The 25,505-nt window shown below is 42.2% G+C and overlaps 1 protein-coding gene across 4 annotated transcripts in view; it reads left to right on the top strand.

Annotated features, from left to right (window-relative positions):
- The window catches only part of MITF (melanocyte inducing transcription factor), a 101,868-nt gene extending 76,549 nt beyond the window's left edge, over nucleotides 1-25,319 (top strand). The window contains exons 3-10 of one of the 4 annotated variants that reach the window (XM_050312679.1): nucleotides 6,182-6,409; nucleotides 7,548-7,631; nucleotides 8,849-8,944; nucleotides 14,103-14,220; nucleotides 17,328-17,402; nucleotides 17,957-18,032; nucleotides 19,025-19,172; nucleotides 21,280-25,319. In XM_050312679.1, coding sequence (XP_050168636.1) covers nucleotides 6,182-6,409; nucleotides 7,548-7,631; nucleotides 8,849-8,944; nucleotides 14,103-14,220; nucleotides 17,328-17,402; nucleotides 17,957-18,032; nucleotides 19,025-19,172; nucleotides 21,280-21,681 — 1,227 coding nt within the window. In that variant the 3' untranslated portion in view covers nucleotides 21,682-25,319. The remainder of the gene's footprint in view (nucleotides 1-6,181; nucleotides 6,410-7,547; nucleotides 7,632-8,848; nucleotides 8,945-14,102; nucleotides 14,221-17,327; nucleotides 17,403-17,956; nucleotides 18,033-19,024; nucleotides 19,173-21,279) is intronic. The other 3 variants (XM_050312680.1, XM_050312681.1, XM_050312682.1) reach the window with 3 other exon arrangements.
- The last annotated feature ends 186 nt before the right edge of the window (nucleotides 25,320-25,505 follow it).

Genomic DNA, 25,505 nt, shown 5'->3' with positions numbered 1-25,505 from the left:
TTGAAAGTGGTAGGTTGAAACAACTTAAAAAAGGAACTTTGAAGCCCAGGACTGCTTTGTTGAACAGGCTTTCTGCTGCAGTGAACCCAAACTGAAGCCTGCAGCCCTTGCAGAACACTTCAGTGGATGTGGTTTCATATAGTTTTTCTTTGGATGCCATTAATTGTTAAATGACACAGAATTTTAACCTTTCTTAAAAATCCCATGACATTTAGCTGTCTAAGCAACAAAAAGTTCTATTGAACCAAAAAAACTGGCAAAAAAGTATTTTATTTGTAATTGTAAACTGTAAGTCCTAAGGCAATTTACTTGAAACAAATGGTCTTTTTAATTAAAGAAAAAAAAAGAAAAGTGGGAGTGGGGTGGGGAGAAGAGTCTTCCTCCCCCTTGGTTTGCTGTTCCCTGACATGTCCCTGTGCCTGAGCCTATCTCTGCTTAAATGAAGCATTGAGTGCTTTGGCTTTACTGTCACAGGAAGTTTCAATGATGTTTTTGGGGAGAAGAATCTCCTTCTGTGTGGTTTTGGAAGTGGGAATACGCTCCATCCCACCTCTTGGGGGCCAGAGCAGCAGGACAGCCTGGAGCTGCTGGCATTTGTGATGGCCTTTGTTCACTTGTGTTGCACCAACAGGGGATTTGGGGCATCTTCAGCTTTGCTTTGAAGGCAGCAGTAAGTGTGGAGTAAGACACCGTGATTTTAAGTAGTAACTGAGATGGTAAAACCAATACTCAGCGTTTCACCTGGAAGAAATACTCTTAACATGAGATAGGCTGTGTTTGTTTGTGCTTCCAGAAGTTACCCATTGCAAAGAAATCAAACCTATGCAAGGACAAATTCATGACTATGTCAGTAACACACCCCAACTAACTTAGCCTAGTTACCTTCATCCAGATGTACCAGTGGCTCAAAGCTTGATCCTACAGCAACTAATCCACTTTCAACTCTGGTTGAACTTGATGATCTTGAAGGTCTTTTCCCACCTAAATGTTTCTGTGATTCTATGACCTTGAAGTTTTCCTAGAGTATGATTGGTAGTAATGCCACAGTTCAAGATCTTTATTCTGGTGTTTTTATCATTTGCCATTTAGTTTCTGGATTACACTGTGCAAATTGTATTTGCCAAGGCATTAGGCTTCCCTGGCCTGTGCCTGCCCAGGAGTGAACTCCTGGGTGCCTCTACAGAAGGGGTTTGGTCTGTGCATAGCTGCTGGGAGTGGTGGTGCATTGCTCTGCTGCCACATTGCACTGTTCCAAGTTCTTGCCATTATCAGCAAGTTGTTAGTAAATTAAACCTGAGTGATTCCCAGCAAGACTTGACCAGAGGAGCAAGTATCAGCAGTATTGTTTCAGTTGTTTGTGTTGGCTTCGTGCAGAGGAACTACTTGAGCCGTGTGCTCTGTGCTTAAGCACACAGCTGTGCTTTGTGTTGAAATTCCTGAGCCCCCGATCACCCTAACGGGAAACGTTTTTAGCTTGGAAAACTCGAGGAAGTGTGTGGGTCTACTCAGAGGTTCTGTCACTGATGTGTAATATGATAAGGATTTTGAAGAATGTAGTCTGAAGTGCACCTAAAATTCTCACTGATGTGGTGTGTATGCTTAAAGCTAGTCAAAGCCATTGATTAAATGTTTGCTTGATTGACACTAGACACAAGGGCTGGGAAAATCTGTCTATTACTGGAACAAACTGGTTATTACTGTTTTTGCTGTGATGTGTAAGAAAATAAGCAGCTTCTCAGGAGCTGTTTTTCCTCTACTCAGGTACTTGAACTGGGTGTATGCCTGGAATTAGCAGTCAGATTTCAAGATTAGTGAAGGTATGAGAAAGCCTTTCCCCTGCTTGAGATAATGTGGACAGTCCGAAGTGTGAGGGGTGAGTGCTGAGCAATCAGTGTGGCTCCATCCAAAACTTTTCCAGCCCAACTCAGCCTTGTAGGGCCTAAGTGGCTTCCACAGGGGTGGAGTCAAGTTGATTTCATTATACTGCCTTTCTCAGTGCTTCACCTCAAGAAAAAACATCCTCCTCAGTGTCAGCAGGGCAAGAGCAGATGGAGCTTGGATTGCTGAGCAATGAGACGGGTGGTGCAGGAGTACCTGATGCTGTGGCAGTTCTCAGTGTGTGTGGAACCAGCTCGTGGAAATACTGGAGATGCTGCTGAGCTGACATTGCAGCACTTCTAGCATGAAACCAGTTTGGGGCTCTACTTCTGAGGCACTGTTATTCTGTATTACTCATACAGGCAGAACCCTGATAACCAAGCAGATTGGAAATGCACCTGAGTGCAAATTGAATGTACAGCTGCCTTCTAGGTCTTTCTCTGCTGAATCCAGGCTGTGGGCTGCCACTTGGCCATCCTTGAACTGCAGTTCCTTGTAGCTAAATTCCTGTGTTACTATAGTGGGATAAATTTAGCTTGTTTTGCCATCTTGTCTTGGCTCATTCCTGAAGTTCTGCACATGATATTACATTGCTTCTTGGTTGTCAATACCAAAATGCCCAAAAAACCATGTTCTACTCAGTTTAGTAATGTTGCAGCAAAACTTTGGTTGAGATTCCTGGAGATAGACAGTTGGAGAACCAGAGGATTTGGTTTAAAGTTGTTTTATTTTTTCTTTCATGTCTTCATTCAGTCACGTTTCTTAGGAAGTGTATCCAAACCAATAATTTGCCATCTTTCACTTTGTGTCTCATGAATTTGGAAGAACAACAAGAACTATTCTTCACCCGAAAGGCTGGAAGGGGCTGAGGACCAAAATTAGATCTTAAGTCAAAGCTTTTATTCACGGTTTCAAGTTCAGGGTAGTGGAATTTCATTGTAGGGTTATTTTGCAGCTCTTTGCTCGTGAGATATTTTGTCAAAAAGGAAGACTACTTTATGGGTTATCTCCAGGCTGGCTGTGACTGGGGTGTGTGCCCAAGTGGTCACATTTGGTCTGTCTTTGATGTAGAGACTGTAGAAAAAGGATGCTTTAGGCCAAAGACAGGGCTAGTCTCAACAAACAGCACAGAGTTCACAAAGGCAGTTCCCACCAGATTTCCACAGTGGAGCTCCTAAGGCAGCTCAAGAGAGCAGCCAGTGACACAACAGAGGACCAAACTCAAGTTTCCCAGGCGCCTTTTGTGTAGCCTGTCGGGCCTCATGCTTGGCCAGATGTGAGGGTCGTTGAAATGGGGAATTTTGTCCAAAAAGGAACATGTGTAAAGCTGCTTCATCCTGTAGGAACTCCTGTCCTTGTTGAAGGGTGGGAATTGTTACATCACCTTCTCCTCCATTTGGAGGTTAATTGTATGTTCTTGTATTTAAATGTGAAAGTATGTTTGACCAGCTGTGGATTGAAAGAAAATATTCAGTCCCTGAATGTCTTTGCATCATTTGGGAGCAATTTAATGACAGAAAAAAGACAACTCTCTGGGTTCTTTGGTTTGCTACTGGACTTGTGTGAGATTGTGACACATGAACTCACATTTTTTCTCTTGCCTTTTCCAGCATGCTGAAGGCAGCACAACCCTTTTAAAAAAACCCTCAAATTAGTAATTGAGTAGCAAAATAACTCAAAATATTCTAATGAAGAATAATACAACAAAATCAGAGAAGAATAAGTTCTTGTGAAATAAATTTGTGTTTAGCCAACAAAAACCTTGTGTCAATTAGAAAGTGTGTGTTTCAAAACTTGACATGTAGTGGTGTTGGTTCAGCGTACTAGAATATGATTTTAATAATGTAGCATTTGATGATGTAGGGTTGAGATGTGGATTTTGGAATTTTGTTTGTCTCTCTCCTGGGAGCGTGGAGGGTGGGTAGGAGTTGGGTGCAGAGAGGAGACACTCTGCTCCATCCTGGGATGGAGAACAGCCGTTGTGTCTGATGACTGTGGAGGAAAAGGAATGTGCAGATTCTGTCAGATGAGCAGGGCTTGTTTTTAAATATCACAACCAAAGATAAGTGTTACGAAAATAACTCATTTACTGATAATTTTACCGACTTTGAGGTTGAAAATTTGGTGAAAAATAGACTTATCTGGGTAGTGTAGCTCTTAGTACTGGTGATGGGAAAATTGATAATGCAGTTTGGGACTGACAAAGTGCTGTAGTTTTCACAGCAGGCTTTAGTGTTGTGTTGTCTTGCAATATAGTGCAGCAAAGCAGATTAAACTCTCTAGAAATGCCATCTTGATGTGTTTCCTTGTAAGCAGAGACTTCAGAAATAATGCCAGCTGAGTGTTTTTTATGTCTGTGCTTGAGTACAGACTTGTGTCAAGGAGTTGGATAGAAGGAAAAGGTAAGTCCTGGAATGTGTAGGGACTGTGTCCACTTGCAGATGAGTGCACTTGGAACATGCTTTAGCCCATGAACTTGAAAACTTCTCGCAGCTGTAGACTGAGACAGAATTAATGGCTTTGAAGCACCAGGGAGGCTGAGGATGGGGTAGAGCTTTCTCAAGTGCTTCGTGTTCCGCTGCAGGTCCTGGGTGGACCGGCGGCTGAGCCTGGAAGCTGAGGATAGGACTGTGTAGCCCGTGGGTTTATCCAGTGCACTCCACTGCCAGGGGATGTGCGTTAGGCTCGTAGGGCATTTGTTCAGTTATTTCTTGCTCTGTCCTTAAAAACTTTTAACCTTACTGCTAAAGAAAACTGCCATTGTCTGTTAGTACGACTGGAACGAAAGCTGAATAGCGAATTAGCCTTGAGCAGACTGTCAATCTGACTTTGATAGCCCATCACTTAAAAGGTCCTTTTATGTTTATGAAAAAGCATGACATCAAAGCCAGGGGAAAAAAAAAATACCAATAGTTAGGGCTTAACTTAAACTTGCATAACTTCCATGAAGAGCCCTTGTGTGAACTGTTTGTTTCTCCACTTGCATGGCTAATTAGAGTAGGTTACTATAAGTCTGAGCAGTGGCCATCAAGTTTCTTCTGCTGTTTTGGGGTAGCTTGTTTATGGTGCTTCCATATGTGGATCCCTCAAACTGGAGTGGCATAGAGCAAAGGATACTGTAGTCGCTTCTCTTGCAACCTCTAAGTAGCATGCTGGAAATGCTTGAATATAATCATTATCAGGTGAGTTGTTGTTGCAGACTTATTTTAAAACCTGTTTACTAAGAAGGTGTACAGGATGCAAGAAACCCTTTTCCTCTGGTGTCTTGGATGCTTTATTTAATTTCTTTCACAGCAATAAGTGGGGGACGTACCTGGTCACTTGGAGCAGCAAAAGTCACTTTAATGAAACTGTTTTAAAACAAAATAACTTCTCAGAGTATTACTATATTTTGGTTTGTTTTCTCTCTTCTGGTGAAAACACTAATGACCATAGAAAGGCGACAAAGAGCTTCCAAGATATGGTGGAAATTTTTCATGGGAAAAAAATTGCCTTTCTTCTCTTGCTTATTTAGAGTGCGCACCAGCAGTTCGGTGTGAGGTTTTTCATATTTTGGATATAAAAAAAATTCCAAGTACTGAAAAGCTTATCTTAAATACAAAAATAGCTGTTGCTGAGGACAGTGATTGATCTGAACTGAAACACTTCTTTTCTTGCATCTTATTTGCATGATGTGTTTATAAACAGGCTGTCTTATTTGTATATGAGTTAGGCCATATAAATAATCCTTAGGCAGAAAAATGGTGTCTTCCTGTTTTTCTAGTTTAATCAATGCATTAATTTAAAAAAACCCTAACAACCAAAACCTAAAAAAAGTCCAACGACAAACCTTTTGACCTCTCTGCTATTTGACATTGCATGAAGGACAGCAATCCCTAGTACTTGGTTTTCATTTGTAGCTATTAACAAGTAAAATGAGTCCTGCAGTACGAAGTCATTTCTCCATATTTTAGTGAAAACTGAGTGTCGCAGAGCTGAAGGTCTGAATGCAGAACTGTCTGTTCTGGACTGTCTGTATCAACTGCAAACCTGAGCGTTGGGCTTAAGTGAGAAATCTCCTCTTGTAGAAGAATAACTGGAGCTTCTTGATTTACCGACAGTAATTCAGTTTTTGAAACACCGGGTCATAAACTGATTTTTTTGCCACCAAAAAGTTAGTGAAGTGCTGTGGCTTTCCTTGGAGCTGCACGGGTTTGTACTTTGTCAAATGCTTAGCAGGTGCTTCTGTCAGAAGTGCTCAAACCCACAGCACCCGTGATGACGCTGTCAAACAATAACTCCCTCTCTTAATTGTGTCGCGCAGGTGCAGACTCACCTTGAGAATCCAACCAAGTACCACATCCAGCAGGCCCAGCGGCAGCAGGTAAAGCAGTACCTCTCTACCACTCTAGCAAATAAACATGCCAACCAAGCCCTGAGCTTGCCATGTCCAAACCAGCCCGGGGATCACGTCATGCCGCCTGGAACTGGAAGCAGCGCTCCCAACAGCCCGATGGCAATGCTCACCCTCAACTCCAACTGTGAGAAAGAGGTAATACGCTCTCCCTGTTCACGTCCTTCAGTAAAATGGAGTTGCAGTCTGCTTTAATTAAGTTGTTTTAAACCATATTTGCTCGTTGTTAAGAAGGTTGTGTTTATCTCCTCTGAACCTCGTTGTGAAAATGTAACTGCTCCCTCTGTGTCTGCCTGATTAGTGGATAGGTGCATAGAACATTTTGGTGAAACAACTGTATCTCTCAAACTTCCTCCTTTTTGAGCTGTAGTAGCTAGTTGATACTTATTAAAACTACTTTTCTTTCCCCCCACCCTGTTGCTTGATGCAACAGTGAATAATTGACCTTTGGAGAACACAAAGCAGCTTTGTAAGCTGTAGCTTTCTGGAATAATGTTATTTATGGCTCATTCTTGTAGAAAGAGCAAAGAGCATAGCAAAAATAACTGAAAAAAATGCAAAGCTTTTTTGAAATATTTTAGGTATTTTTACAGTAAAATTTGTGCAAGTCTCCTGTGTAGCTGGAAGGCCAGATTATCCCAGCTAATATACCCTAAAATGTTACTGGTTGCTGTTTCAGTGCTGCAAATATAAGAGTTCACTAGCCTATGCCTAGTAGTCCTTTGCAACCTTGTCTTAATCTTTTCTGGCATAAACTTAATTAGATGTTGCATGTATGCTCAGGCACCAAAGGAAGATGACTGGGAAGATATTAACAAATATAAGAGTCATGTCAATATTTTGTAAAATGTAAAATTGGAGACAATTGTGGAGCTGCTTATGTCCTCTCATCCTCCCCTCGAGCCTTTGTGCCAGATTTTTACTGCAGATGCACTCTGTGAGGAGAATACTACACATCTTTGAGAAACAGTTATTACAGAACATATTTTGCACATGCAAGAGTAATACTTGTGCTCCACAGTTTCAAAAGAAATGAAAATCAGATATTTCCATCCTATTGTCCCAGTGGCACCCAAATATTTTTTTCTCCAAGGTATTTACAGCTTCACTTTGCTGTGTCATCAGGAACATGTGTGCATGACACTATTTCGATCGTGCTCTTTTTGGGACTGAGACTGTGCCATGAACTCAGATCCATGCTTTGCTTTTTCTTCCTCTTTTTTTTTTTTTCTTCCTTTTCTTTTCTTTTTTTTTTTTTTCCTTTTTATTTCTGCAGGGATTTTATAAATTTGAAGAGCAAAGCAGGGTTGAGAGTGAGTGCCCGGCTCTGAATACACACTCACGAGCATCATGCATGCAGGTACTGGATGACACAGGAGGTGGAGCACAGGTCCCCTTTCTGATGAGCATGTTTCTATGATGATGTGTTGACAAATAAACTTGCCCTATAGTGTCTTTAAGAAATTGAATATTAAGTGTATTTAAGGTACAAAACAGCAGTGTTGTTTTCCAAAACTGCATGGATGTGTTCTTGCCCTGATAGCTTCTGACTCCACAGTTCTATGCAGATCAAACTTGCATTTTGAAAAATTATATGAGAAGGCTGTGGTAATTCATCCTCAGTAATCACTCTTTTATATTTTTTTTAATTTTTTTTTTAAACTAAATTTTTTTTTATTCCTTCCCAGAAACACTAACAAGACTTTAGGTATGGGCCGTAACTCTTAATTCCTTTCTTGCCCTCACTTCCAGTCAGTGTAATTTGTTCTGATCACACTTTCCGAAGCCGATGCAAAAATCCCATATACTACTATTTCTGCCATCATTATTATGCATTGATTTTCTAGATCTTTGTTATTTAAGCTCTTTTTTTATAATGAGCAAAAAGGAAATAGTCAGTCCTGCAGGACTGTTGGAAGCACCTGGGTGGGTGCTTCGGAGGGGTGTTTTTCCTGACCATCTAGGAGCTTACAGAGGAACATTCCAGCCCAGCCCGAAATAAAATATATCTTGTACCACCTAAAATCATCTCTGAGCTGCCCTTGGGTGGTGCTCCCTGGGAGGGTGTATGGGGGATGTGAATCCAATGGATTCTGCTGTCAGTGGTGGGCAGACTGTCACCCCACAAGCAGCAGGTCTTTGCTCCCTTTCCTTCCCTGCAGGTGTCAGGGGCTCAGTGTTCCTGTCTGTGGGCAGGTTTTGGTCCCACAGAGGGAAGAGGTGCAGGGTGGGCGGGCAGTGCTGCTGAGGGGAGAGGGAGTCATGTCATCAGCACTGCTCCTTCTACGGGCAGCTTCCTCCTCTGCTGTTCCTGGGAAGGAGCAGCATGTCCGTGGGCAGGTAGTGCAGGGTGGCTGCTGGTGGGAGGAGTGGGTTAGACCATGAAGCCTCAGCTTTGCCATGACCTGAGTGTCCTGGCTGGATGGCAGGAGTTATTTCTGAGGGATTGCAGAACTGCGCCGGCACCTTGGGCTCGTGCTGCAGAGCCCTGTGTGGCTGAAGGGCTTTGCCAGGCCTCTGCATCCTGGTGATTTTGATGACCGGTCTGCTTTTCTTTGTCCACCTTTTCTGCTGCAGATGGATGATGTGATCGATGACATAATTAGTCTGGAGTCAAGTTACAATGAAGAAATCCTCGGCTTGGTGGACCCAGCCCTGCAAATGGCAAACACGGTACAACGGTCCTTTCCTTCCGGTTTCCCTGTTAAGTCTGATCATCTTTCCTTGAGAGAAAGCAGAACTGCAGCATGGCTATATTTCCTTGCAATTAAGTGGTTATTGCATTGTTCTGTAGAGTGTAATTGATTTTACCTTTGAAGAGCTCAAGGTGTTCAGTTGGCAGTGAAAAACACTAATTTAAAAACACAGGTTGAGGGAATACAATTTTACTTTTCTTATTTCCAAGTCATGTTAGTGAGAGGATTACAGCAGAGGAGTAAACTGTGCCACCATGAGCAGCTCATTCCCATTGATGTTAAAGATTGCCATGGACTTTATACTTGTCTTCAGAAAAGAAGGAACCTCTGGCATCCCAGGTTCCTGTATCTTGTCATATTCAAGTAAGAAATGGTGTGCTATATGTTGGCATCCCTGTCCAGAGATACTCTAGTTTAACAGTTATCTCTGACATCACAGCTTTATCTCAGCCTGATATCAGTTGGAGAGGAGTCCCCAGCTAGACGACAGCAAAGGTGTTACAGAATTTAGGAGGGTGTTATATTTTAGGGGAGTTATAAAACACAGTCTTAAACAAAAAAGGAAGGAATAAAGGAAATTAAAAACCAAACAAGTCTGGGCACATGGGAAGCCCATGACAAAAGTCAAGAACTCAGTGGTGGGGACGGTTCTGAGCAAGGCAAGGCACAGGTTACCTCCGAGTGGCTGTTTCAGTTTGGTTCATGTTGCTTTGAGAATTAATATAATCATATTTCTGGCATAATCTGGTTTTGATCTTCTGTGGAGGGCAGCTCCAGTGAATTTTTTGCCTTAGGCTTAAGTGCTGTTAGATCTGGCCGAGTAGATGTCTGCCAGTGCTGGCGTCTGTTTCTTTTTTATCTGGTGCCAAAATTTACAGCTTACTACATAGCATTGATTTTGTAGCCCAGGTTTACATTTGCTGACAGTAGTCGTCTGATGTCATGTTAACCTAGTCCTGTGCTCCCACAGATTCCCACAGCCCTCTCAGACGTGGTGCATGACGCAGGAAGCGGCCCACCAGCTTCCCTCTCTAAATAGTGCCCTTTGAGTACATGGAGAAATAGCTGCAGAGTCCTGCCAGAAAGAATAAATTTTCCTTTAGTCTAAGATTCAAAGTGCAGCTGTCCTGGAATTTGAGAGTAAAACTCTATGAACTGCAAAAAAGATAGCTCTCAAGACACTTCATCTACTTTTTTATACTTTTTTTTTTTTTTAAATTGAGGGATGAGGTTCTTCTGGAGTCTTTGCTCTGAAGTTCCTTTGGAGTGAGACCTGTTAAATTAGAAGGGACCTGTATATCTTTGTGCTTTTCTTCCTTTCTCATTTCACAGGGACTCCAGCAGTGGCTCTGCTTCCAGGCAGGGACAGAATGGTACTCTGCACTCTTGTGGTGCAAGGAGTCCCTGTAGTCAATGTTCAGAGTAATCTGCATCCCTCCTGCTTGCTGCGTGACAAGAAGCCTTGTAAAGGCTACCCAATCCACATATACATATTAGCCCACTCTGTGTGGTGAAGTCTAGAAAATAAGGATACAAAACAGTAGAATTAATATTTCTTTACTAATACATTTAAATTGCTGCAGAAAAAAAAAAAGCGTTTTTCAGTCTCTGATTTAAATTGATACCAGTCCTGAAGAGATGAGAATTGCCCCATGTTTCTCAACAATTGGCTTGGGGAAAAAAATGAACCTGATGTAATGAACCTGATGGGGGGCAGGATTTAGCTCATAAAAACACACAACATTTTACTAATAAGGAATTAATGTCTATAGACTGAGCTAAGTAGAGGTGGGAGAAATTAAGAGAGGAAATGGTCTCTAAAGAGGCACAACCTATAAATAGCTGTGCTGAGGCTCTGACAAAGGCAGCTGTTGTTCCATAACCAACAAAGAACAAAAGGACCAGTTTGTTACAGTTGGTAACAGTACTTAATTGATAAGCAAAATTGGAGATTTCTGTGCAGAGCAAGCTAAGGGAAGTTTCCAAGTACCTTGAACTGAAAATGGCTCATTGCAGTCAACTGCTTGTGGAAGTGTTTGTAAACTTGGGGACTGGGCCACCAGTTAACTGGCATTGCTTCTGTGGTGGAAAGTGCCACAAAATGGTCTGTAGTTTGTAGAGAGGGTTTTCTTTGTAGAATTGAATTGCTCAGTCCTGTGTAAAGTACTCTTGCATGCCAAGTGGAGATGACAACTAATTCATCCAACTAATCAATTCTAGCCAGAACCTGACGTGGAAAGCTTTGTGTGGGCAGCCCCACTTTTAAATGTGGCTTTCCCATGGAATTAAACTCCAGAAGTAGAGAGGAGTTTTATTTCAGGGACTGCTGCTGAGCGTGTGCTTGTAGGTAAGGGAACAACACAATACACTGTAGGCTGCACGAGCTGGGGAACAGGATCCATTCCAGTGTGAACTGATACCTCAGGAGCAGCCTTGTTGATCGCACAGCTGATGTCTCAGGGATTTTGGACAGAATGTGGGTGCTTGTTTTGTTGGAGTAGTGGAGGAGAAATGAAAGCCTGAGACTGCCATGAATGTACACTCTGATGAATCTGCAGTCATGATTACCATATTTGAAGTTTCTGTTACATAAAAGCTGTCATTTAAAAAAAGAAAAAAACAAAACCAGATGCGAAGCGATAGGAAGGTTGAAATTTGTTTTACTTGGTGTGTTTGTGCAACTTGGTAAAGCCAAGGGCTTAAAATATGATATCTCAAAAATTAAGGCCTTTTAGACCATACTATTTCAATGAAGATAACATTCTAAGCCTGGCATAAACCATTCTTCCTTCATTTACCTTTTGGAAGAGTAAAGGTGGATGATCTGACTGATGCTGCACTTAAATTTCTATTTAACCAGAAGTAGCTAAGAAAAGCCTTAAGGAAAATCATATTTAGGTTGGAAACATGATAGAATTTAGAGAAGACAGGGAAGGAGCCTCCTTAGCTCCAGAAAATTCCATGTCTTTCTCAAAGAGATTTCATCTTCATTATGAAATGGCGATGGAAATTTTGAGATTTTCCCATCTCCTTTTACTTGGGGATAGTGATGAAAGGCTTGACTGTCTTGGGGCTGAAAAGATTGCAAACAATGTGTAATTTTTTTCAGTTTCTTTCATGAAGAAGAATTTGAAATCAATGCCAGGTGTCACTGCAAGGGCATTTACCCCCTCTTGGTGGTTTTTTTTTGCCTTGTTTCAGCCCAGTGGCTGCTTTTGTGTGTTTACAGCACTACTGACTTGTCCATCTCAAATCAGTGCCCTCAGCATGGGGTTCCTCTCCTCTTTCCAGTTCCCTAAACTTTGCACTAATGATTATTGGTTTTATCTTAGTCAACTGATTTTATTCCTCTGGGAACTGTTTTATAATTGTGAACAGAGGATGGACCTCGATTTTGACTTACCTTCAACTGCTGGTATTTTATACGAGGTGACCCAGAGTGTTGCGTGCACTTTGTTTTCACATGAAAGTAATAATATAAGTTAGTCCCTAAGATGTGACTTGTGGGATCCTGGAAAAGAGGCCTCTCAGAGGGTCATAGTCTGTGTGGACTGTGCCTGTAGGAAGATGTCACAGCTGAAGCTTTGGAGTTCAGATGCTGGGAAAGTCAAAGAAAGAAGCTGATCAGTCTCTTTGCTTATGGATCACTGATTTAGATGGACACTGTTGGCATTTTTTTTTTTCCTCTAAATTCCCTGAACTTCCTAATTAGATTTCACATGTCTGGTTATGAACTTCAAGTCCTTGGGCTACAAACAAGGTCTTTGTGCTCTCCCCATGCTTAGGAGCATGAATAGAACGAGCACATCCAAGTCAGAAGGGTGTGTGACGCTATCGCTGTGACGGTGTCATGGATGCATTTGGGGGCCCAAAGAGACAAGGGTCAGCCTTGTAGAGGGCAGTGAGTGTTTCACCCTGACACTGATGTGGGTAGGGTAGGTCACAACTGGGACAGCTGTGACCTGAGCAGCATTATTAGAATTTCCTTTCTTTTTTATTTTCTTTTTTTAATGCATTAGAGAACTAAGGGCAGGGCGAGGAATTGTAACACTGAATCTTAGTGAGAATTCAGTTACATTTTTTCCTCTGTCACATAGAGATTGAATTAGGGGACTTTGGTTTTGTTGTTGGCCACTGTCTGTTCAGTAAATTTGTCAGCATGGCCTCTAGCTGGTGGTACTTTACATATCAACTTCTGTTTATCTGCTTCCACATGGCAAAGAAATTTTCTTAAGTCTCAGTCTGGCAAGGACCATCAGTAGGAGTTTAATAGTCCAGGCTGTGACTCACTGCATTGTATTCAACAGCATTATTTACATGGTGTAAAGTTAATACTTACTCTAATCTCTGCAGGATCAGTGTCTTGGGGGGATTGGTTTTCTTTACACCAGTGATGATAAGAATTCTTGCCATTCGGATAAGATATCAAAGTGTTTTATACTTGTTTTTTCAAAACCAAACAAGAGATGGGTAAAATAGTCCACCCAGGATAAATGTAAGCTTCTTTAAATGTATTTAAATTTAAAGGGATAGCTTTGGTAGGTCTTGTTGGAATACTGTATAAGTCTGCTTGCTTAAACATACCTAAATAAGCATTGCAGAGTGAACAAGTAATTGGGGAAACTTAATATAAAAATAATCTTCCTCCTACTGGTGCATGTTCTTGTTATGTAAGGCAAAAAACAAAATAAACCGAAATGTTTTCTGTGTAGGTAGCTTTCAAATCACATGAAAAATGTGATTAATTAATACAGTGTTCTTCCTCAAGCATGTGACAACTTGCAAAGTACTTCACTCACATATCCCTGGAAAAGGGGGGGCTTTCTCCCAGAGAGCTCTTAGGCTCTTTCAGTTGTGAGAGAAGTGTTGGGGGTACAGATGGAATAGCTTTAAGTGAAAAATAAGGAGCCACAATTAATATCATCAGGATTTTACCTCTTCTGCATATCTTCCGTCTGCATATTTTTGAGGAGATGTTTTATTCCTCATCCCTGTGCATATCTGACCTTCTTGCACGCTCTGTTTGCACATGGAAAAGAGCACAGATTTCTCAGCAGATCCTGACTCTGTTCTTCTGTACAAAGGCATTCATAAGGGCAAACCAAGTGATCCTTTTCCTTGTTTATCTTTTGCAGTTGCCTGTGTCTGGCAATTTGATTGACCTTTATGGCAACCAAAGCATGCCTCCTCCAGGACTAAACATCAGCAACTCATGTCCAGCTAATCTTCCTAATATAAAAAGGGAGCTCACAGGTAAATACGTCTAAAATACCACCTTGGAGTAGTAGTATAATTGTTTTGAATTCAGGTGATATTTGACATAATTTCTGAGAAAGAATACGTGGTTGAATAGTTACTTTTTGCTTTGCAGACCAATTTTTTAGCAGATGCATTAGCCTGCCATGCAGTTGTGTTCATGTGGGCACGTGTGTGTTCACTGTCACAAATTAAGATGAAGTCCTCAGTTGTTACAGTCACACCTACTTGTTGAAAATGCATCCCAGGAAGCTTCCATGCATCTCTTCCAGAGCTGTTTTCTAGTTTGGGCTTATTGTTTGCTTTGTCAACACTAAACTTGAACAACTTCACATCGGGAGTCTCTGTGGGTTTCATGTCGAGGAATGATACCCATTAGAGGACTTACTCTAGCAGGAGAGAGCTGTAATGATCAAATAACCTGTTGTAATACAAAATCTGGACATGCAGATCCTATAAAATGTAAAATTAGGCACTGATGGGGACTGGAACTCGATCTTTAAGGTCCCTTCCTTCCCAAACCATTCTGTGATTCCATGAATATGCCTCACTAAATGAAGATGAAAATGAAGTATTCCTTTAATTTCTTGTTATGCCAGTTCCTCCAGCAGTGCTCTAAACAAGCTGTGGAGGCAGGGAGAGGAGAGGAGAACATTAAAAGCCTCTTTCTCTCAAGCACATGTGTACAGAAGTGAGATGGTTTGAAGCAAATAATAAGGAGTTTCACATACTCAAGCACAAGTTTGTCTCCAGGCTGAACTAATGGAGATCCATTCTAGGATTGATGGCAAAATCATCTTAATACCCAGAATTGGCTGTTCTTGAGCCCAGCAGGGAGTCACTGACTGTATGCAGTAGGTTTGAGGCCTGGTTTGTTTCTTGTCTCTCATCTTTCTGGGTTTCAGTTGTGAAAACTCACAGGCTGACTCAGTTGCAAAGCAGGTTCCGGGCAGGAATTAGCTTAAGTAGAGCAGTTTTAATAGTCCAGGAGTCAGCTTCTCAGGAGGAAATGCCACATCTCTGAGCCAGTGGGTATTTGCATTTATATGACTGCACAGAATTTGAGCTCAGCACCAAAAGAGGACACACAAAGTCCAAATTACAGGCAGTTTCGTTGCCCAAAGTATAGAAAGTTCAAGGAGCTTTAGAGTACAAACTGAAGACCCAACTTGGATGTGCAGGCTGGTGGATTCACTGCAGGTGGTTGTCTAAGACTTCAGGCCAGGAAAGCAGAAAGAGGAGAAATAGTGAGTAGTGCTATGGAAGTCCTCGATACATCAAAACAGAACTGAAATAAGTTATATGTCTGTATGCTACACTCACCTGTACATATAATTTAGGTGAGTGCATTTTTCTTATCAAAATACATGCTAGCTGATTCAGGAGAGGTTTAGGAATTAAATTCAAATTTAACAGCAGTCACTTTGACACTGATCTGCCCAAACCTTTGTGCACAAAGCTCTATTGATGATGCTTTCTGACAGCCAGTGATTTTAAAATCAGAATGTTATTGCAGGCAGGAGTCTGTTGGTTCTCCTTTTCCTGATTTTGTTGCTGGAGCTAGGCTGGAGAGAGTTGCAATATTTAAATCTAGCATTTGGCAGAAACTTATCTTAATCCTACTGTATAAATACCAAAACACTGAAGAACCCCCCCAAAATCCAGTCTGTTATCTCAGCATCTGATGTTGGTGATAATTGTGGGTTCTCAGCTGTAGTTACTCAAGCATTTGTTGGGAATCCAGCTCTCCCAGGAATGTGGTTTCTATCAGTTTTGGCCTCACAAACCTCATATCTGTTTAATAAGGCAGTGTCAGATTAAACCCAAATTTCATTAAGACATCCAATGATCTTTCCAGCTATTTTGGGGATCCTTGGGGAGCCTGGCATAGAAAAGGATATGTCCTGTTGTAGTGCGTGTAATATTGGGGTACCTCTGTATTCTAAGCAATGAAGTAGTAAACTTCCAGCACTCCAGGGGAAAGAAACCCTTAGCACCTGTTAGTTTGAATTGGATGGGACACAATCCATATTCATTAGAAATAAAATAATACAGGAAAGAAACTTGTTGGAGGCAGTGAGGGGTTGTTTCCATAATGGAATGTGTGATAATACATGACAGACTCATTCCTCCTCTCTGACTTACTGTGAAACTGCATAGTGCCTTGCTGGTTTGGGGATTTAAATGCAACAGGGCAAGGATTAATGATCTCACCTTTAAAAAAAAAAAAAGTAGTAGAGCAAACATGAAAATACTTAAAATTGCTTGAGAAACGTAAGATCAAGTGAGGACTGTAAATAACAGATTTAGTTATGTTCTTGCCCAAACTGTTGCAAGCTGAAGTGAATAATTATATGATACAGAATATGATAGCAATAGTAATATAATAATAAATAATAATAAATGTGTGGAGTAAGGTCAAGAGCAAGTCCTGAGCTGAGGAGACAAATTCTGTGCGGCACAGCCATCATTAGTTTTCTTTTTGCTTTTCCTGAAGCGAAACCCTTTGTTTTCCAGCTTTGTTGCTAAGGAGGCTGTTGAAGTTTTCAAATTTTTTTTTTTTCCTATATAATAGGAACAGTTAGTGCAGCTGGAAAATAACAGTCACAGTGGGTCACTTAAGTTATCCCTTTAGTGCTGTGGTGATGTGTGTGCACGTGCCACAGGAGGCCATATCCTTAATTCCAGCGAGCAGAGGCTCTGACTCCTGCCTGCTTCACGTCCTGCGCTGGTGGCAATGCCCTAAGCATGCTGTTCCTCTGGTTCAGCTCCCGTGGGACACGTGTGTCAGCGCAGGAGAAGGTGTGTTGGAATTCTGCAGCTTGTTGTCCTCAGATACCTTGCTGAGTCAGGGCCTCCGTGGGAAACATTCTCGTCGTGGGAGTCAGCCTGGGAAGTGTGGGAAGAGATGCTCTGCAGGAGCAGAGGTGAAGCTCAAATACCAAGTGCTGTGTTTTGGCATTCAGGGGCCCTTCTCGCTCCTCGGAATGGGTGTAGTAATTGGTGTGACAAATACCGACCAGGCTTCCCGTGCAGATGTTTCACAGGCTGAAGCGTTGTGTTGGAGTTATTTTTAATTCTAATTGCTTCATTCACATGCACAGCATGTATTTTTCCCACAGAGTCGGAAGCAAGAGCGTTGGCTAAGGAGAGGCAAAAGAAAGACAACCACAACTTGAGTAAGTTTTGGTTCTTCGCGTTTTGCAACAATTCTAGGAGTGATTTTTGGGCATTAAGTGTTCAAATACTGATGATTTAAATCTCAGTGAGACACTGCATGTAGTATATAGTATTAGTTGTGTTATGTGTTAAATGGACTATTGAGTTTTAACTCTATTTTTTTCAATAAGCCACGTGTATGAGTGGTTGTTATCAATGGAATTGCTGTGAACAATATGTGACCCAATTGCTTTTAACAAATCCACCTTGCACCATTTGGTTTTCAAATTTTAATTTATTTGAAAAATTAGATATGTGGTCAGTTTGTGACTTTAAACAACAGTGTTCATCCTCAGAGTGGCAATTTTATAGATTTCATTCCTGAAGGGAACTCATATGTCCAGGTGGGAAAAAAAACCCACCACATTTTAAAATATGAGAGCAAAAGAAATGCTGGATTTTAAGCTTCAGGTGAACATTTCAAAGGTGCTGAAAGCAACCTTTGATGAAATACTTTGTATGTTGTAATTAGGTGTGAATATTACTTTTAACACTTGTGCTGTTTTTCCCAAAGTTGAACGAAGAAGAAGATTTAATATTAATGATCGTATAAAAGAACTGGGCACCTTGATACCCAAGTCAAATGACCCGTAAGTATAACGTGCCCAGGGGGACTGTGGGAGGGAGGGGTTGAAAGAAAATAATCCCAGTGGAGAACAAGAATTTAAAAAAAAAAATAATAAAAAAAATCCTGTTTTCTTGTTGCTCTTGACACTCTACGACTGTAGAAGTCCTTTCAGGTTCCATTATATTTTTTTTTTAGGATTGGTTTGGGGTTTATTTTTCCCCTTTAGGACCCTGCTTATGTTTATAATAATTTGATGATTTTTGTCACAAAGGTGAGGTTGGTGCTGGGAGTGACTGACGGCCTTACCAGAGGCAGAACTGTGAGGATGGGAAACCATAGTCTGGTCTCACTGCTTAGCTGGTTGCTTGTCTTGCCAAATGATTATTTTAATTAATTAGATGCCATAGCTTGACAAGACAGAAACAGTCCCTCTTTCAGTGAAAATGGAGGGCAGTTTATCTGATAATTTTATGATAATTTTACTGCTATTAGCTTGTCTTTACACTTTCCTAATGCTGATTCAGTAGCAGTGAACCCTTCTGCTCTGGAGTTTGAAAGTCTCACTTAACTCTGAATGAATGCCCCAAGTGTTGCTTCTGGGGAGAGTTTCCAGTGTTTTAAAGCAGTTGCTCATGGAGCAACTCACAGCTGCTCTGCAGGGAGGCTCTGCAGCTTCCTCAAAGGCCAGAAGACCAATATTGCTCAGTACCAACCTGCAGGACAGGTGGATCTCTGCTGATAATCTGTAGACTGTTTATTTAAAGGAAGTAAGATGATGCGAGGAGAAGGTGATGCAGCAGCCTCTCCCTCTGAAGTGAGAGTGCTTCCCAAGAGCAGCACTCCGGCCCCCTCTAGTGCATTTCCAGTGCCTTCTGGATCCATGAACTTGGAATAAATATTAGCTGGGTGTTCCATCTGTATGAGGTGTAATCATAGGTGTGGATGTAAAGGGAACAGCTCTGAAGTAAAGCCTCCCTGAGAGCCTTCACTTTTCCTTTTGTGTTGATTCCAAAGGGATATGCGCTGGAATAAGGGAACGATCCTAAAAGCCTCGGTGGATTACATCCGTAAGCTGCAGAGGGAACAGCAGCGCACGAAGGAGCTGGAGAACAGACAGAAGAAGCTGGAACATGCCAACAGGCACCTGCTGCTCAGAATACAGGTTTGCTGATAAACAAGCTGCAAGTGCCCTTCGTGTTTGCAGCGTGTGACTGCAGCTTGTTTGTAGGGGTGTGGGTTGGAAGGAACCAGCATTGAAATTAACAGTGACCAGTGCTGAGATGAGTGCACAGATTTTTCCAGAAAAAGCCAAGGATACATCAGTTTAAAGAGGGAAAAAAAAAGGCATCCTAGCACTCTAGTAAAAGCACTTATGTCTGGTAGTCTGGTTTTGTTCTGCTATGGCCAATGTTAGTTGCAAACCCTGCCATTAAAAAGATTTATATGGTGATACATTTTTCTGGGTGCCAGGCCTAAAGAATTGGGACTTCATAAATCCCCTATTTGTTGATATTCATGAAATTCAGTTTGGCTGTTTGGGAGTCTCCCCTGTTCCTTGATGTCTGTAGGGCTGTACAACAGTTCTCCTCAGCACTGAAAACCAGTAGGTGGCATGAATAAGTTTTCTCTGTGGGTTGTTGCCTTGTTAGATTCACCCAGATTTCCAGTGTTCTGAACTACACAGAGATTTAAGGGTGAGAACTCCATTTCTGTAATTAATTCCTTTGCCTTCACCTCAAGCTGGATGGGCAGCCTTAACTTGCAGCCTACACAACTTTTATTGTCAGCTCTGTTCTCCAGGTGGGCAAAGACAGCTGGATATCCACCCCTCCCTGAACAAGGGTAATTAGAGTATCTAGAATTGGGTGTAAGAACACATGACATAGAGACAGTGATATCCCAGATATCCCCCTGTTGCTGCTCACAGCTGAGCTCTGCATGGAGCTGCAGTGTGCCAGGAGACCCCTGAACCACGGCCCAGCTAATCCACCAAGGAGATAATGAAGCTACAAATACCTGGGAGTCAAATGTGGAAGTAAACAGCTTTAAAATAGAACTGGCTGGGTTGAGCTTCAGTGCAGTTTTTGTACTTGGTTGAGCAATCTGCTTGTTAGGGTGAGGTGATAAAAACACACAACCCTTCTGCAGAGCAACATCAACCAGTGGTGTTTCAAAGCTGAGATCACTTTTTAAACATCTTTCATCTTCCTTTGCATTATTATCCGTTTGCTCTGGCTCCTTCAATCAAAATAATATAAGACCCAGACCCCTGAATAACAGGCAATACATCTGGCAGCAAATGTGTATTTTCCCTTTTTGTGTCAATTCTGATTAAGCACAGAATAAGGAACTCCTAATTTTGGCACATTAGCTGATGAAAGAAGTGCTTTCTCATTCCACCTTCCCTCTTGATCTTGCAGTGTGCCATTGCAAGCTTGTTGTCTTAGCTTGAAAATGGGGAAAAAGGCTATTAATCAACTTCAGTGACAGGAGTATCCAGAAACAGCACAATCACAACAGTGATTGTGATTGTCTAATATAATGCATAAGTAGAAGCAAAACATCTCTTTTACTGATGTATTTGTGAAAGGGCATTTAAGTGAATTCTTCTGCTACCTGTTTTCAGTTGAGTGCATCTGGATGATTAAATGTGAAGATGGGATTTTAACTTTCCAGGGAGATTTGAAGAATCCTGGCTGTGTGTGCAGTCTAAGGCCTTCCTGTGACTTGCTTGTGATATTTCAGTGCAGAAATAGTGCTGCTCAGTTCTGGTTGATCTCTTCCAGCTCTGCTAGACTTGTAGAATTGGAAATGTCCCTTCCAGTGTCTCAGCAGGAATTGACAAGTATCCTACAGACCTGCTATGCCTTCACATATGATTTTATAAAATTACTAACCATATGCTTCTGCTATTTCATTTTTCCCTATTTTTAAATGTTTTCCTCACTGTACCACACTTGCCTATCCTGGCACTGGTTTGAGAAAGAGGCCTGAGGGGAAACATGTCTGTGCTACAGGGCACTGGGTTTTGGCTCTGGTGTAGGTTCTGAGGAGGAGTGTGAACGACCTGTGAGGGGTGGTGTTCACCCACCTCTTCAAGAGACTGGTGTTCAGGTGCAAATTTGCAAGGCTGGAGTGTGCAAAGGTCACTAAGGGAGAGGGAGGAAATGTGTACAGGAGAAGGAAACTCTTAAGTTGCAAGGCGAGTGTAAGGTGACAGATTTTCCTTTCAGATTTTCTTTTAATTTCTCCCTTGTCCTCCTTCACAGGAACTTGAGATGCAAGCTCGGGCACACGGACTGTCCCTTGTTCCATCTACAGGCCTTTGCTCCCCTGACATGGTCAACAGGGTCATCAAACAGGAGCCTGTGCTGGACAACTGCACCCAAGACATGATGCCACACCACACAGACCTGTCCTGCACCACCACGCTCGACCTCACCGACGGCACCATCACCTTCAGTGACAACCTCGGAAACGTGACTGAACCAGCTGGCACTTACAGTGTTCCTGCAAAAATGGGATCCAAACTGGAAGATATCTTGATGGACGATACCCTCTCCCCCGTTGGAGTAACTGACCCACTACTTTCCTCCGTGTCTCCTGGGGCGTCGAAGACGAGTAGCAGGCGGAGCAGCGTGAGCATGGAGGACACTGATCATGCTTGTTAGCATATACTTGGCACACCTTTCATAAACTGCTTTGGTTCTTGATCAGTAGATTAAATAATTTACCTTTTGTAGAATTTTTTTGATTTTTTTTTTCCCCCTTTGTGCTTCATCAGTGTGTGTGCGTGTGTGTACATATTATATATATAGGATTTTTTTTAGAATTTTTGTGAAGAAACTTGTATATTCTATTTTAAAACTACCAATGCCTCCAAAATATTGTACAGCATATGTACAGTATCTGTGAACTGGATTCGCCAAGAACTTTGAACTGGTCAAATCTACTCAAAGCAATAGAATTACAGATGAAGAGTCTGTTTCTACTCGGGGCAGGGGGGAGGGAGGGGGCAATCGTAGGATTGTAAATGCAACATATTTACCTGGAAACAAAATGTAAAGTTAAAGAATGTAAAGAAACCAAAAAAAAAAAAAAAAGGTCCAATTTGTAATTGTATTAATTGAATAGTGCTGCCTTAAAAAAGATACAGTGTCCCTCAAATGTTGGTCTTACATGACAAGTGTTTAGGGAAAATACCCACCCTATTCCACTCAGAATACAAACTAAAACCAAGTGTTAAGACAACCTGATTGTGTTGATTGTGATATAAAATGCTGTTGCTGAAACTGCAGGGAGATGTGAGTGTCTCAGAGTGTTGTTTAATTTTACTCTGAGCTGTTTTGGGTTTTCCTTTTGATCACGGTTCGAGTTTTTCCTCTTAAATTTTTATTTTGTTTCGTGACACACATTGGTGGCTTTGCCAACAACAAACCAAGCAGGAGCACTGTAAGTTGGAATACACTCTTTGGACAAAAAAAAAAAAAGTCATTTTATCAGCTGGGCACATTATGTTGTACATATCTAATTGGCTTTATTTTTTTTTTTTTTTTTTTTAGATTGCATTGTACAGTTTCTTTTGATTTGCATGGATTCCTTAGTTATCCTCAACTTTTTGTTTTAAATTTATTTGTATTTCATTTGTAAGATTTTTGCCTCTTAATATTGCAACGATTTTTTGACATTTTTAAAACTCATTGGAAGTTTTCTGCGTTCTTTGTAAACACTTGAAAGGAAGCTTTCATGCAGGGTTCTGTGTTTTCAGAGAGATTTCAAGAATATTTTGTATATTACAGTCTCACTTTGAAAATGTTTTTAAACGCATTTAAGGTAGAGTAAAAATTTAGATTAGGTAATAAAACAACTCTGTAGAGAAACTGAACTTACATATTTATTTTTAGTGATACTGAAAAAAAAAAAGTAGTAATATGCTTGGAAACATAACTATGTAGTTAATATACCCGTTAGAGCAATTTGTGTTCTATTTCAGCACTGGGGCTGACATAAGGAAAAAAAGAAAAAAAAAAAACAACAAAAAAAAGAGTAAATTACTGTATCTGCAAATAACTGTTACTTGATAACAATGTTATTAATTTTTAACATGCAACCATGTTGTAAAAGTAGTTCAGTGCATTATCTACTCAAGTGTAGTCCTATGCAATAACGGTAGTTTTCCTTGTATTATATCCAGCCTGGGTGTTTCCCGGAGGTGACGTGTGGTGTTCCGAGCTGGACGGAGGGAATGGATTTCTCCATGGCAGCCTACAGCTGACCCGCAGGCGTAGCTCGTTCAGAATGAAGTGCCTTAAACTCTAGTTGTAGTCTTCCTCGACTAGCACTGACTGAAGTGTGGCGTAGGAGAGAGCTTTGGGGTGGTGGTTTGTAGGGTGTTGAGGTGCAGCATGGTGCCCACGTGTAGAAAGCAAGAGCTGCCCGTTCTCCTTTGTGCTACACTGGAAGTGCCATGGGATGAGTGCGACGGTGAGTGACTTGAGTGCCAGCCTGGCAGGCGTTCCCAGGAAACCTGGGGCTCGGCAGTTAGTGCTCAGAAACCAAATGTGAATTGGGGTGGCGATGGGGCAGCTGGGGATGGTGCCGGGAGTCCAACCCAAATGCTTCTCCACAGGAGAGTTCCCGGTGTCCCTGCCTGGCACCACCCGGTGCGGGTGGCGGGGACACAGCTGCGGTTACGGTACTCCAGGGTCTGTGTGTTGCTCTTTCTGTGGCTGTGCTGGTTGTGTCCAGCCCTCTCCCTTCCTGCTTGAGCCACCAGCTGTGTGTTAGCATTGGTGCAACCACCGGGTTGTGGCTTCTTTCTTTCCTTTGTAGTTTTTGAAGGAGGAGCTGGAGTTAGATTATAGTGATGCCTCTCCCCCTCCCCGCTGGCCCCAGACAGCTTTTGGGAATGTGTCTTTCCTAGGGTAGAGAAGCTCTGGTCCAGGCAGGACCCAGGAGCCTGCAGGATGCACTGCAGCCAGCGTGGTCCTCAGGCAGGGAGATGCTCCCAGTCCCTGCAAGGCAGCTGTGCCATAGTCAGGTCTGAGTCGAGTGTGGGGGTACAGGCTGTTGGTGCTGCTGTTTGGTTGGGGTGACAGGTAAGAAAATCAGGGCTGTAAAAAGTGCTTGTAGCTGTAACACAGACCTGCATTAATTACCCTTTCCCATGAAAATGGGACAGCTCTGCAGCGTTGGTACAACAAATCAGGGTGTGCACGCTGGAGTGTAGTAACTGAGAACCACTGAGTATATTGAATAAGGATTTTGGTTTGGTGCCTGTGCTGGGCATTCAGAAATTCAAGTCCAGACTGTGGTATATGAATATTTTTCAAGCTTATGTGAAACCACTGGTACTCGTTGACAGCCATGACTTCTAATTCTTAGCTGTGTCTGTGAGGAGGTGAGTTAGGATTCAAGGCAAACCACTGCATCAAGAGCTGGATTCCTGGCTAGCAGTCACTGTGGCTGCAGCAGCTCTGTTGTGTGCTCCCTGTACCCTGTGTTGTTCTGGGGTAACATGCAACTCTGCTGTGCCCTGCTCACCCTTCTCCCTGTGTTTCCTTAGGCCACAGCCCTGCTCTGAGTCTGCCCACCCTTTGGATGGTGACACTGCAGGGGAGACACCTCTGGCAGGCACAGACCCCCAGGTGGGGGCCAACGGGGGTCTCTTTGCCCGTTTGGGCATCGTGGAGCGTGTGGGCTGTGAGGGTTTGCAGGGTGGCAGTGGCAGAGGACAGAGACAGCGGCTCCAGGCAGGGTGTGGCATGGACGAGGTGGAGTGAGATGGACAGAAGTTGTTGCCCGGCCTGGGGACGGTGACTCGTGTGACGCTGGGCAGCGGTGGCTTCCCTGAGCAGGTGGGTGGGGAACGACCAATTCTCACTTTGCCAAAGCCGTGCAACAGGCAGGGATGTGCAGAGTACCATGAAGTTCTTCCTTACTGCTTTTGGCCTATAAAGCAATATTTAACTCTTACAACCTGTAAAGCAAAAAGAAGGTACATAAGGAAAGCACAAAGCACAAAATAATGCACTTACATTTATGTTGTTTGACATAAAATGCACTGGGGGGGGAGCTGATGTTGATAATAGTATAAATACCTATATTTCTTGAAAAAGTGACATTAATTACTGCCTCTTGCTATGATGCTTGGTACTGTAATGTTGATATTCATCTGCTGTTGACTGCAGCAATAATTTGTGTATGGTCCATAGCACTGTAAATTATGGATCAATTATTAATGTATCCAATGAAATAATTTGAACTGTTGTTCTTGATAGATGGATTAAAGCATTTGGTTTTTCACATATGTCTGTGTAAATCACTCGTTTTCCATGTGGGTGGATCTTGTTTTCCTGTGTTTTTGAAGTCCCTGCAGTGCTCCTGTGTCTGATGGATGTATCAGTGTCCCTGACCTGGTGTTGGTTGGCATCTCGGCTTGCACCACAGCTGTCCAGTTGTGTTTGTATGGTGGTAGCAAGGGAGGATGGAGCTA

This window comes from Myiozetetes cayanensis, unplaced genomic scaffold (assembly GCF_022539395.1).
Source record: "Myiozetetes cayanensis isolate MyiCay16 unplaced genomic scaffold, myiCay2020 scf18, whole genome shotgun sequence".
In the NCBI taxonomy this organism is placed as follows: Eukaryota; Metazoa; Chordata; class Aves; order Passeriformes; family Tyrannidae; genus Myiozetetes; species Myiozetetes cayanensis.
This window is presented reverse-complemented; position numbering and strand designations above follow the sequence as displayed.